Source organism: Taurulus bubalis, assembly GCF_910589615.1.
Source record: "Taurulus bubalis genome assembly, chromosome: 4".
Classification (NCBI taxonomy): domain Eukaryota; kingdom Metazoa; phylum Chordata; class Actinopteri; order Perciformes; family Cottidae; genus Taurulus; species Taurulus bubalis.
The window spans coordinates 26800838-26815603 of NC_136592.1; the positions used below are offsets into that span (position 1 = coordinate 26800838).

Genomic DNA, 14766 nt, shown 5'->3' on the forward strand with positions numbered 1-14766 from the left:
ACAGATCGAAACATGATGAATCAGTTGCACTGTAATTCTCGACAAAGTGCCTCATCACCCTCAATTATTCAGACCGTCAAAATAAACTCCGGGGCGTCATGTTGACTGTTAAATAAAGCCGAGCGTGGAGCTGTGATGGAGCTCAGTGCACAGTAAAGAAATTTTCCTCCTGTCCTTCTCCCTTCAATCCCCCCCTTGCTCCGACTGCGCGGCCTTCGTTTCCATAGGAACCGGAGTCACAAAAGCAGCAAGTGACCGTTTACTGGATGTGGATCCGACTGCCAACACGACAAACATGTATTCCTCTAATGGAGCCGTGTGCGTCAGCGTCACGGTCTCTTGTGGCTCAGACCTTGTTTTGTCCTGCGGTAAAACGTAGTGAAGAGTGTTATCACACACACACACTCACACACACACACACCTCTGAGCTCCGTATCAATAAAGAAAAGGGGTGGGGCGTTATTAATTTGGTGAAACGTCTGTGAGTTATGCCTTCATTAAATTTCACCAGGGCTAATAAAGAGTCCCGTCCTTGAGATGCGCGACCCTGTGACGTGCTCTCCAACTGGTGAGGCGTCAATACTTATATATCATGGAGCTTCAGAGGTTGTAATCACATTTTTGACTTCGGTCCGTCTCACATTTTAAAGCCTGTGCTCTCTGTTCACCCAGCGGGGGGTTGCCAAACAGGTCTGTTATTCAGCCAATGGTTATTCGCCTACTAACTCCAAAAAAGATCGACATTGACAAAAAAAAATAAAGCAGACTTAACGTTGATTATGAATAGAGATGTTTTCCCGATACCATTTTTTTCCCTTCTCATTAGCTGACGCTGCCGACACCAAGTCCAATAGGAGTGCGTTAAAAACTAGAGTATATTCATGATTTGATTTGTGGATAGGGGACTAGAACACACTGCCATGGTTTTTAAACTTTACGGTACTACTTTAATTTTGTGTTGCTTTTGGCAGGCCTTGTGGATTAAAGCTGGAGTGGATTTTTTTCTTCTTCTAAGCACGAGAGTTCCTTTTAGAAAACCTCCCATTTTACTGCAGCGGCGTCTGAAAGTCTGCCCCACTCAGTCCTGGTTCTGGTTCTCCAGCGGCGAGGGCGGTGATCTGCTCACTGGCCTGTTAAGGTGAACCTGCGTGACCCGAATCGGACCCGCTGATGGTCTTGTCTCCTCAGGTGGGTCATATAGATTTACACGGTCCACCTCAAACAGACAGATGTTACAGATGTGAGTCCGTTTCCTTCTCGCCGCCACGCACCGGCGGCTCCTTTCGAGTCCCCACACTGACATCCACAACACCAGGCGCCTTGTCCTTTACTCGACACAGAGGACTCGCACGTGTTCTTTTCTTTTTGGGGAGGGGTCCCTCGTCGAATCTTCTCCACTCTCTCTTCGATCTCCGTGCAGCCGTGAAACCGTATACGGGGAGAGAGGTGGGGACACGAGCGCACATCTGCGCTACACAACTTCCACGTGATTCCCCACATCGTAATTAGATCCGACGTTCACACACGGAGGGCCACCTCGCCTCTTCTCCGGAGTTTTACGGGCACAAGTAAACACACACACACACACACGCACACACACACCTCCATTGTGATTCAGCACAATTGGGCTCTCTATAGAAATTGTTAAATCGGTTTAACTGATAAATAATGTTAAAGTTCAAACACAGTCTGGATGCCACTAAACTGCACGGCTGCAATTCTGCTGAAGAGATATTCCTTTGTGTTGTATCTGTGTGTTCATTGTGATTCTGCGTTCCCACGGTCACACGCGTCTGACGTCCCCGCTCAATTTGGGAAATCTCTCTCCCTCTCTCCCCCTCCCTTTCTCTCTCTCTCTCTCCCTCCCTCCATAAATTAATATCCTTTCGCTGCAGTTTGGAAGACGTCGTTAAAAAGACATTAAAATGTAACTGTGGTTTTACCATTTTATTTATTTTAACGATGCGACTTGCTTAATTCAATCAGCTTAATAGAAGCGGAGTCTTGTGGGCGTGGACTTTGCTCCGTGTGACAGACAGAACACACTGATTTTCAAACGAGTGGCGGGGGGGTCGATCGGACGGCACTAATGGATTAGGGGAGTCCGGCTGGATGCTCCGATATCTGTCAGCCGCTTCCACGCGCCTCCTCAAATTAGTGAGCGCGCCGTGGGATCGATGCGCGGCGATCGGGCTCACCGAGCGCTCAACCGGCCCCCGAGATCAATAACACTTAGCATCCCCATTTCCCAACCCCTAACTAGCTTAATGTGACGGAGGACGACTGATGGACTGGAGACGGGACATGAACAGACGGCCAGAACGCAGCCACACACACACGCCTCTCAGAGAGGCTGAGGAAGTGTCAAACACACACAAAACAAGGGGCAGCATCTGCTTCTCTACTCTTATGGGCGAGCAGGGGGAAAGAAAGCAGACCCTCACATCGAGGTTACACATCGATACACAGACGTGTAAAAGAGGAGCGCTGAGGATCTCCTCCGCTTGACAAGCAGACATGCTCTGGAAGGAAAAATACTCCCGTCTGGCTCCGCTGCCAAGACTTTCCCTTCCAGCCAAAACGCCGTCTGGTGCCAGAAGTCACTCAAGCTGTTTTTTTTGGTGCGCCACGCAGAGCGCCTCGCTCCCCGCCGCAGCATTAGAAATACTACCCCGCCTGGACCAGTGACCCATTCACTGTTTCACTGGGTGATGATGGGATCCGTATGGGCCCACTTATATATACTTTTTTTTTTTCTCCGACTATTTTGGACAATTTATGCAGAGAAACTTTGGGGCGAAAAATGTAGAAGTCGTGCACTTACACACTTTAGCTGCCAAATACAACCAGAGCCTTTGGTTAAGTGGTGGGAGTTTAAGGCTTTGCTCAGGGGGACATATTCGGCCAATAACTTTTTATATTATACAACCAAAGTTATCAAACTGGTTCAGCCAGCATATTCATCAAGTTTGATTGCTTTTATTAAAGAAAATATTTAAAACCGGTAAATATTTAATGTCTCATCAGATTTGTAATCTTATAAACTTATTATTTAATATCACTCTTTCAAAAAGATTTTGAAGACCATTTTTTATCATGATACATAATCTTAACATGTGTGCAATCAGTATCGGCAGCATGAAAAAACATGACCAGGGATCCCTTTTTTCCCTTTGTGCTGATCCAATCAGAGTTTTATAATTACTACTTAATCAATGTTCTGAATGTTTGTTGTTGTAATACTCATTTAGGCCACAAGAGGCCGATTCTAAATAGGAGAAGAAGAAAAAAAATCTTCCAGGGGGAATTTATTTAATTTCTCCATGCACTCAAGCTGCATTCATTGTGTCAGCAAGTTTTGTAAATTAAAACTTTTTCAGAGAACGGAGACTTCCGTTAACAGCGAGACAGAAACAGAGAGAGAGAGAGAGAGAGAGAACAACGTGAAAAGGAGGAGGAGTGAAGTGGAATGAGAACTCACTGCATCCGTCCTCGTCGCTGTGGTCCCCGCAGTCGTTGTCCCCGTCACACTGCCACTGGGCCGGGATGCAGGTGCACTCCCCGAACGCACTGACCGCGCACGTGAAGTGGTTCTTTCCACACGAGCACTCGGCGCTGCCCTGGACTCCTGCACAACAAGAGAGGAAGAGGAAGAGGAAGAAGAAAGAGCGGGTTAGCTCCGATCACATGTGTTCAGGTGGACCAACTTATGTTTTCTCTTTTGATGTCATACAAGCAGGCGACGACTCCGCCAGGTAGAAATCATTTCCTCATCTTTTACTCCCATCTTTGACCGACTGACGGTGAGGTGTTAACAACCCGCCTCTGAATCCGGTCGGTGAATGTCCAGTTAGGATGCTGATGTGATAAGTAGGACGGTCATTTATTGTCACTGCACATTCTTTTTTTCTGCCACGTTATGTAATCTCTCTACATAAACAGAAGTTTAATGGACATTTATGGACCCTCCTCAGTAGCTATGTGCTGTGAACAGTCATCCAAAGACGAAATCACTTTTACTTCTCCCCTTAGAGGCCCCGAGAATAAAATCCAGAAAATCGGAAGAAAAAGAACAAAGAAAAGAGCTAAATCTGAGGGGGGGGGGGGGGTTCTGCTTTCCTGTTACAGCCATCCACAAAATAAGTGGGGGGCTTTTACAGGCCTGATCCGAGCCTCCCAGGTAGCAGTGGGACTTCTGTTAACCGCTTTATAGCCAAAGAAGACATCTTCAATTTCCACTCATTTCGATTAACAGGAGATACAATTACATTACATTTATGAGAAAAACTGTTCTGTTCTTTAGCTTACTGGCCCTTTAAAATGGCCTCGTTTCGCTCACTTTGTGCATATGAGCACAGACAAAGACGGTGTCCCAAAATACAGTCAAACACACACATACACACACTCAGATGAAGGACTTGTCTCTGTACTTGACTCATGAGACCTTAGTCCTGCGTTCGACACCATTCACCATCACATTACAGAGACCAGAACATTTGATTGTCATTAAAGAACCGCCCTAAAATGGTTCAAATCCTAATTATCAAATCAATCTCAATTTGGATGAAAACGAGGAAACCTCCGTGAATACCACGGTTCTGTGCTTGGACCAATTGTATTCACCATATATGCTTCCTTTGGGCAATATTATCAGAAAACACTCTATGAACTTCCTGATGTTAAATTCAGGCAAAAGAAAAGTCAATTAACTCGACCCAGAACACCTCCGAAATCAATTATCTAATGATATAGTTTCTCTTGATGCTATTGCCCTGACATCCAGCACCTTTACAGATTGTACAGCCCCCTAAGGCAAATTGGTAATTTGTGATTTTGGGCTATACAAAATAAGAAAGAAACACACAACCACACAACCACACACACACACGGTCCATACGTTCGGTACTCTCTGCTCCAATTCCCCACCACAGCAGAGGAAACCACAGAGTCACCACATTTTCAGACGCATCACAGCAAATCACGTCCAGGAGAGGGAATAAATAAAGGTTTCCCATTTTACTCTTGCTTTGAAGCCCATTAATGACCATCTGTGTGTGTGTGTGTGTGTGTGTGTGTGTGTGTGTGTGTGTGTGTGTGTGTGTGTGTGTGTTGCTTAAACTGGACTGCCGCAACAAACCCTGAGTTTCTTGGAACCCGCATGCGTATATGTGTGCATGGATGTATGTGTGTGTGTGTGTGTGTGTGTGTGTGTGTGTGTGTGTCTCCTGGCCTCCTCACAAAGGCATCAGTCAACCCAGGAGGGCCTGGCAGAGAGCGCTCAGTAACCTTCAGATCCCTCCCACAGCACTAAATTAATGGCCTCTTTCTTTTCATTCCGCTCTCCTTCTCCTCACTCTTGTCTTTCCACCATCCCCTCTTCACACTTCCCCTTCAGCTGCCTCACTTCCCCACTCCCCCCCTCACCTCTCCCCTTCCCCACGCTTTAAGAACCCTCCGCTTGCTGGGAGGGAAACAGGAACTATAGAAAGACAACTTCACGGACTATCAGAGAGATAGACGGGACCAGACGTCGTCCTTAAATGTATCAACTGTATATAAGAAGTGGACGTAGGCGTCACCCATTGGTTTGTGGATTTTGACGTCTATATGTACAGTATCTATACATGTAAAAAAAATTAAAATAAAGGATTAACTAAAAACAAATAACGTCTTCTTTCTTTGAATATTTTGGTCTTAAATAGATTTGCTTATGCTGTCTGCTGGGTAATAAGCATGTTGATACATGTCAAGTAACTACTCTTCTATCTTCCACCACTGCTCCGTGGTACGACATGGATTATGCTGCAGGGGTGTGAGCCGGGGTAGGACTTGTACCTTTAAGCATGTGTGTGTTTGTATTCAGATGTGCGTGCGTGCGGGTTTGCGCCAAGCTAAATTAGAGTCTGCGAGCCGGAGGAGAAGCTGTGTCAACACGAAGCCACATCACAGGCCGTGCATTTGTCAAACACTCTTTAAAAAGAAAGAAGAAGAGGCCACAGAGCCAAAGAAACCCTCAAACGCACTTGTGCTGCATACACACACACACACACGTGTTCGCACCGGGACTCGGGACTAGGAATAGGGATCAGCAAAAGATCGACACGCAGATTATTGGTTTGAGTAACAAGTGAATGTGTGTCACGTCCGGCAGATCAAGGATTAATACTGAGAGCCTGAACCGACTGAAGAAGAAAGAATCATTGCCACTCACTGGATTGTTACATAAGGCTCCACACACACACACACACACACACACACACACACACACACACACACTCTCAAGAGCGTCAGCCTGACAAGCCCCCGATGCCTCGCAGACAGATCTGAGACTCAGGCTGCTTCAGAAGACAGTGGACCACTGTGAGCTCGGGAGTGAGAGTTTGGCGACAAGATATCTCTCTCGGTCTATTAAAGGATGTTTAAGTGGAGCAGCGGGCGCGGTGGAATCAGCCGAGCCGTTAATTGATCTGAAGCAGTTCTTCCTTTCACAGCGGCACAGCGCTGCCGAAAGAACTTTGCTGAACTTCATCCGCTGCGTCTCGACTTTCACGATCGAATAATGTGCGTTTGGAAGGAGACATATGGTGACGCCAAACCCCAAAAACAAGCCAGAAAAAGGAGGAATGCCCGTATTTCAATTCCAATAACAGCTGATGGAGGCCCGACGTGTTGAACTCTCTCCGCAGGCCAACAATAAGACAGACGGACACTGCCAGAGGCGAGTGAGAGAAACCTCCAGCAGCAGGAAAGAAAACAGAGACCACCAAAGATCCTGCACTGCTGCTTCCTGCGGCCTGAAACCGTCTAAACAGGCCTGGTGTGGAGCGAGACCACCTGTCTCGCTCCACACCAGGCCTGCTCTGTTTACCTTTTGGTGGTGGTGTTGGGGGGGGTACCAGCACCACTACCGCCAAAAGGCAAACAGAGAAGATCCCGCAAAACCCACCCTGACATCGCGCCCAGACTCGACCCACCCACGAATACGACCCACCCAAAAAATACGACCGAACCGATCCGGAAGCCGCCACGTCGCCGGAGCCTTCAGATCTGACCCGGTGGCATTCAACCTCGATCTCACCGTTTTCACAACTAGCTGTTGTGCAAACGGTTAAATGGCGACGGCGATGGAGCCTGAGGGAGGGAGCAGCGGGGGCCAAAGCACACACACACACACACAAACACACAATGGTTACTTGGCCCTGAGAGCGGGTGGCCACGCGCTTTGAACGATGTCAAAAGGGCTGCCAGCTAATTAGGCGTGGACCTCCCCGGAGACTACCTGGAGGGTCGGAGCGGCATCTTTCTTTCAGTGTGCGAGTGCGCCGCTGTAAAAAGTGATGAGCGGGGGAAATTGGGTGGATGTGGGGAGGGGGGGGGATGAGCCATCTGACAATGCAAAGGGGGGGGGGGAACGGGAGAACGGAGGGAATGACTTGAGCCACCTTTGTCCCGTCCTCCCTGCCGACCGCTGCCCGGCGTCGAGCTGTGAAGCCGTTTTATTTTTGGTTACACGTTTTGATACGTGGAAATGTCTGGATAGGTGTACCTGAGACTGTATTTGAGGTAATGGAGGTAAACTGAGGATGGTGGTATGAACCGTTTCATGGCTAGGAGAAGAGAGAACTCAAATGTCTCTTTTGTGCTTTTTAACCAGTTATAGAACATTGGTTAATGGAATCCACATATGCAACAAGTGTTACCAATGTTGGAAAGAAACATTTCGGGCTATATGTTTCTGTTTATTTTCCCCAAAAGGTTTTTACCACCTCTCCTTGTTACCTTTCCTGACCTCTCCTGCTCAGCGGCCTGCAGTTCAGTCAAGGTTTCAGAGTGTTTTTGTCAGCTCGACTGTGTCAATGATTTTAATGCGTTTTTCAGGATCTGGTACGTGCAAACGGTTTATTTGGAGTTATATGTAAATTGTTCTCGGAGGATTAAATATCACAATTTTAAGCTTCAATTGGGTTGCTTTTCTTCTTCTGACGAAAGCGTTCGTTGGACACGACGTGTTCAAGGACCGTTGGCGAGTTAATAAACAGTCGATTTTTTTGGAGATTGCTGAAGGAAAAACCTGCTTTTCAATCCCCCGGCGCATAATGTAGTCATCAACACAAACTGAAGTGTGAGAATAAATACCAAAAAAGTATTTTATACATGCAAAGCAAGCAAACCTGCCTTAATGGCTTAACCCCGACACACGCAGTAGATTGTGTCACTTCCATCTTATCGGTCTTGTCTATCACATTCAGATTGGCTTCGTATCGGCGGCATCGGCGGTGAGAGCCGATATCGGAGAGCAAACCTCACCGTCTACCAGACTTTTTAGGAAAAAGAGGAGCATTGTGTGCCGTGAGGCGCGAAAGGAAGGCAGTTAAAAAAAAAAAGCGGCAAATTAATTCCCGCTCCGACACAGTTGTCTCTCGACGTGCTGAGAAAATAAACCGAGCAGATGCGAAGAAACAAACGCCATTCGTGTCAGCTATTTGGTCCTGGGCTGGTACATCTTACCGTTTCTCAGGCTGCTTTTTTTATTCATAAAAAAAAAGCTCCATTAATTAGTACAATGAGTTTAAAAAAAGAGGCTGAAAAAAAAAGCTCTATGAAGATTTGGTGAGGATTCCCAATGGGTTAAGTAGTGCTTCAATGATTGTGAGTGCAGTTTTTACCAGGCTCTTTTTCCTTTTTATACCCGTACTCTCCATTACAACATATGGGAGCTTTAAAGCTAGGGGGGGGGGGGGGGGTTAACGCTGACTTGGCTTCCCGCGATTGCCAGACAGCTCATCCTCCTCCCTGCCTGTTCCCCCGCTCTCCATCGGCTCATCTCCACCTACTAATTTGCCCACCATAGGTCGGGCCGCCCCGATGCGGTGAGTTGGCGACCACAGCGGCACATGTTGAGCTCTGCTGGGAAGAATATGTAAAAATGGAGTGGCAAGCGGAGGAAAGGCATGCATGAGTAGACCCGCACACACACACACACACACACACACACACACACACACACACACACACACACACACACAGGGAAATGATCTTCAAAACATCCAGTTTACGCGCTCAAGTGCATAAACAAGAGCACCAGAACAAACAAGTTCAGATTTGGTGCCAACTTTTCAAAGCGACGGTCCAAAAAAAAAATCTCCCTGGACAGGCACAGTCATCACGAGCTCATCCCTCTGGTTGGCTCACAAACGCACACCACAGACACACACTTGAGCGTTTGTAATGTGCAGCAGTTGGTCGGCAGCGGAGCTCTTTTCGCGCCTGCTCATCTCAGACTTTCATTAAAACTCCTGTCTTATCACACAGCAGCGCTCAATCACTTTCATGTGACCTAACTCAGCAGGAGTGTTTGTAAGTGTGTGTGCGCGTGCGTGTGTGCGTGTGTGTGTGATAGCGATTAGATGTCCGTGTTGGCTTCATAACAGACCCTCATGTCTGCATGTTCACCCTGTGCAGTGCTATATTCAAGCAAAACAACATACGCCAGACCTGTACACTCTCACACACACACTCAAAAGACACACTCAGCCAAGTCATCGCCTATTAACTAAGTGCAACCCTAGAAGCGTGTGGGAGGATACCGTCCTTTATTCCCTTGAAATGAGCGAAAACAACATAATTACACGCTTAGTGATATATCATCGTCCTGCTGCTGAGGGTTAAAAATAAAAGACCTCTGAGATCAAACAAGTGGGGGGAGGGGAGGAGGAATGAATGGATGGATGGTGCTGCTATGGAGCTGTATACAGTGTACACACACACACACACACACACACACACACACACACACACACACACACACACACACACACAGTGCCATCATCCGTGGCCGGCTAGCAGTCTCTCTGAAGTCAGTTCAAAGATAACACTGACTTGGCCTCGGATGAGTGGACGGCTGCTGGACGGGCATGTGGGCTGGCACAGGGCGGGGAGGGAGGGGGCGGGCTACATGCAAGGACAACAACAAAAACAAGACCTTTTCAAAAGTATTTAATCCAAGTAAGAAAAACATTTTAGAAACAACCCAATATGACCCCCCACCGCCCCAAAAGATCAAATATTTCTCAGTTGAGTAATTGGTGATTGTATCTGTTTAGGTGACGCATTATACAGAGTTGCACGATGTGCTAAATTAGATTTATCCATGTGCAATGTGAAACATTCAAGCTCATTTTCACTCACATTAAAAACAAATAATAAAGCTCAAAAAGCAATCAGCCGTCAACAACAAAGTGGACGCATCCAGCAGAATTAAACCAGTTCACAACATTGTGAGATAAAGTTAAATTTCTCTCCCGCTTGGCAGACTTTTCTGTTTTTTTTTTAAGCAGATGACGTCAGTGTTTGGATGTCCGCATCTCGGTCGGCGAGTGCTTTTGTGGTGTAGTCCGCCTGGTCGCAGGGGCCATGAAGGGGTTAAAAAGGGAGGCAGAGGGGCGAGACCGTCCCACTAGGGTTCGTTTTCCACAACGTTTGTGATGACTCGGGCCTTCGCACACTGTACTTATGTGGCTTTGGGACTCTCTCGTGTGTGTGTGTGTGTGTGTGTGCACACAGACAGTATACAGTATGTGAACGAGTGAAGGACTCTGTTCTGATCAAAGAGAAAACGCATGAAAGAGCCACCACAGCTACTTACTGTGTGTTGGAGACGGGGTTTTAAGGATTTAATGACCTAATAGGAAACTGGACGACTGCTTTTCCACAAAGATGACACACACACACACACACACACACAATGTTGGTGATGAGGCCGATTGTGCAGGAAGCTCGCTGCATATGGGCGGATGAAGAGCTGCGGGGCTGACTGCCGTTACCCGGTGTGGAAGGACTCCTGCGGTGCATTTGTGAGATAGCAAGTGACGTCAGAGAGGAAGGGGTGAGGAGGGCAGAGAGAGAGAGAGAGAGAGAGAGAGAGAGAGAGAGAGAGAGGGGTCTGGCCTGCCTGTTCAGCGGCGGCGAGACAAAAGACGGCTGTGCAGTCGAAGCGCAACATCCGTTTTACTGCGAAGCGAATTGTTTCCACGGCACACGTTATTGAAACACTAGCCAGCACCAAAAGTTGATATTGGCACACTCACAGTAGGGGCTGTCGCGATGTCGGATTGATGACAGCCGCCGCAAAGAGACTCCTCTGCTCTGATTGGTTGTTAGCAAACGCGAGGCGGAGGAACTGGATCTAATGGATCTAATCTACGATACAATCATGCGTGTACAATTATTGTACTGTTGTATTATTGTTAATGACAGCATAGTGCAACAACCTTAGTGCATTGCATGACTTGTTTTCTCTGATCAATCTGTAGTTCCAAATTAAAAAATCATTAAAACAAATCATTTTGCTAATTTTATGTTCCCAATTATAGGGTCCACGGTGCTGCTCCTCGTGATACCGTTCAACATTCGAGTAAAATCCAAAAACAAAATATGAATACAAAGTTCTGTATTGTTCGAGGAGCTACAGTTCAAAAAGCATCACTGCAGATTTACAGCAGAATGTGAGACTCTGAGCATTTCAGCGCAAATATATACTGGCTCTGGTATGAATAGGAGTGTGTGTGTGTGTGTGTGTGTGTGTGTGTGTGTGTGTGTGTGTGTGTGTGTGTGTGTGTGTGTGTGTGCGCGCCTGTCAGGCCTGGCAGCAGTGTAAACACAGAGGAGCTCTGAGCTCCGCCTCTGGCTGTGAACACTAGACTCGCTGGGTAATGTGCTGAGCGAGCACTTGGTGTCCAAGCTCGCTCTAATCCACAGATTGTCTCTTTGGCCAGCTGACCCCCCTCTCACTCACACACACACACACACACACACACACACACACACAAATTCACCAGCCCCACATTAACCCCCCAAAAAATCCCCCAACAGGGGCCTCTATCAGGGACACACACGGATCAGAGCTTCAACTGAGCCCAGAGCTCCCTCCTGGGAAGTTCTAGTTGGAGTTTAATTTCCAAATAGATCAGAGTGCATCAATAGTACCTTTTATCGGTGAATGCGTGGTTCCACCCTCTTCGTTCTATGCAGAGCTCCTCCATAAAAAGGACACTGTGCGGAAACTTTTAATCGATTACACGTTTAAAACTAAAACGTAATTAGCAATTGCAAGTATTTTGATAGTGGTTCCCAATCCAGATCCTGATTAGACGAAGAGCTTTTCAGACTTTCAGACCATTTTTCTGAAGTTGCCCAAATAAAAAGCACATGTTTAACTGATGTAACCATGATTTACTCGTCAAGAGCGAAATATAAGTAACTAAATAAAACCGAGTTCAGAGTCAAACAGAAAGTGGAGTGCGGCGTTCGTGGTTCATACGTTGACGTTCTAAACTCGGGTCCTAAGAAAAGCGGAGGGAAAAAAAAACCCACAGAACCATCCGTCTGCGCTGTGGGACGCGAACCTCAAAAATGTCCAATAAACCCAAACTAAGTGAACCGTCTCAGCCCGCAAACATCTATTGTTCCCGTGGAGGCAAATCAAAGCCACGTTTCTGGTGAGTGAAAGCATGGGCAAAATGAAAAGTAGCTGAACCAATAGGAACGTGAACGTCGCTGTGCTTGAATCAGAGCCCAGGTAGAAGGAAACCACTGCAACGGGGAGGAGCGGATGGAAAACCAATGGGCCGACTTATTTGAAATATCGGTGGGTGGGAACATTTTGACCATTTCCAGCAGGACGTCTGTGGATTGCAGGCAATGTTTGCGATTTATTTTCTCCGTGTGAGTGTGTAACTAGTTTCTGAATCAGGTCCAATCCTGTGGAGTCCGTCTGTGAGTGCTACGCAGCCTGGACCCTGCCCAGAGGTCAGCACCTCTCCCTGGGATCCATCGATTCACCCGCTCCAGGGCCACACGCCGACAGACTGAGGCCGCCGACAGCCAACCGGGATGTGAAAACACATTTCACATTAAAAAAAAAGGTAAAAGAGGAAGGAAAAAAACTCTGGATGCTATTATAGCGTTTTAAAACTAATGATTTAAATAAGGGCTATCCATGTGTTTGTACTTGAAAGTTGATATACCTCCAAATAAATAAATAAAATATTCGCTGAGCTGCTGAGTCTTTTTTTGGGGGGGGGCCCAATTGCGAAAGTTGAAATTTCCACCGTTTGTAAAACGCCCGGCACCCTTCCTGAGGGCCTTGGTTTGTGTATTTATTTATTTTATTTTGGGGGGGGTGGGTGTATACTTTCAAAATCGAGCTTACTCTTGGCTGACTGTTTCACCATCGCAAACAAAATGGTCATAATCGAACACTGATCCAACATATTGTTGCAATACATCACTATGAATCTAAACGATAAAATATCACCAAATTGCTGCATATACTTGAAAAAAAAACTGCATTTATTCAACAATCGTCCATTTCTTTCATCATCTCAATGAACACTGCTTTTACCTGCAGTCAATTGCGCCACACCTGAACCAAATCACATGATTTAAATTGTGCAAAAGAACGTGAAGGCACCCAAAATATATTAAAAAAAAAAAACAGAACAAGAGCGGGTGGAGCGTTCCTGAACAGGCCTCGCGGCAGCACCGGATGCCTGGTCAGTAATAGCGGCCTGTCTGTAATAAAAGGAGATTATTCCATGCGGGCGAGCCGTAACTCACTTCATGGGCTCCGGCTGGATGAGGGGAGCAGCCGCTGAGGTCCAGCTCGGGTAATATCCAGTTATAAACTGACGCAGCATGGAGGAGCTCCGCAGCTCGGGGGCCTCCTCCGTGTTGGCACCAGGCGCTGCATGATGTTAACATTTGGGATTTGGGGCAAAAACTGGGCTTGTAAACTTCCAGCTCTCCGAGTGAGAGTTCGCAAGTTTCGGTATATTGACCTCTGTTTTCTACATCAGTCCAACAGCCAACCGTTAAAATGAGCTGCTAACTACGAAGAGGGCTCACACACACACACGTGCACACACACACACACACACACACACACACACACACACATTTAAGAAACCTCATGCCTGTACAAATGTGCATATCCTGTCAAAGGCTTTACGTCTTTCTATTTATCAGCCGAACTGGTCGACGAGACGTGAGAATAGAGCCAGACCAATACTGGGTTTGATTTAGTTTGACACAAAATGTCAACAGAATTGAGGAGAAAATGTATTAAACCACCTGAACCGCATGCATATGCATATATATATATATATATATATATATATATATATATATATATATATATATATATATATATATACACACACACACACACACACACAGTATATATTTTTTAATTCCACACGACAGGACTTGTTGGGGACTTTCTGAGTAAATCTTTACCAGCAAACCTACATAAATACACAAACACAACCATTAACGTAAAATGTATTCATAAATACAGCTGCTTTTATAATTCTAATTCTCCATCATCATCATCATCATCATCAGGCTCGACTGGAAAAAACATCTTCCATGAATCAAAGTTCATGTTTTCATTAATATTTGCAGAAAATCTCTCCTTTTTTATGTCTAGTTACGTATGACGCGACTTGTTAAATAAATAATAAGATAATAATAATAGATAAGAGTAATGTAAACTGTCCGTAAAGAGTGACGCTTTACTTTTGAAGGGGGACCACAGGTAAAACATTTGTAGATATTAAGCGAGAAAGCGAATTTTGTATCCATTTCTCCAATGCCAATGCGCACACATCTTGAAGTTATGAAACCTCATAAGACACACACACACACACACACACACACACACACACACACACACTGGTCCCCGCAAGACAACAGAACCCCGCAGCA

At 46.2% G+C, this 14766-nt stretch overlaps 1 protein-coding gene across 1 annotated transcript in view; it reads right to left on the minus strand.

Moving 5' to 3' along the window:
* Positions 1-14766, minus strand: part of lrp4 (low density lipoprotein receptor-related protein 4) — a gene marked incomplete at its 3' end in the record, with an annotated part of 91488 nt that overhangs the window by 43214 nt on the left and 33508 nt on the right. Inside the window, exon 2 of the mRNA XM_079216538.1 lies at positions 3482-3628. Within this exon, the coding sequence (XP_079072664.1) occupies positions 3482-3628 (147 nt within the window). The remainder of the gene's footprint in view (positions 1-3481; positions 3629-14766) is intronic.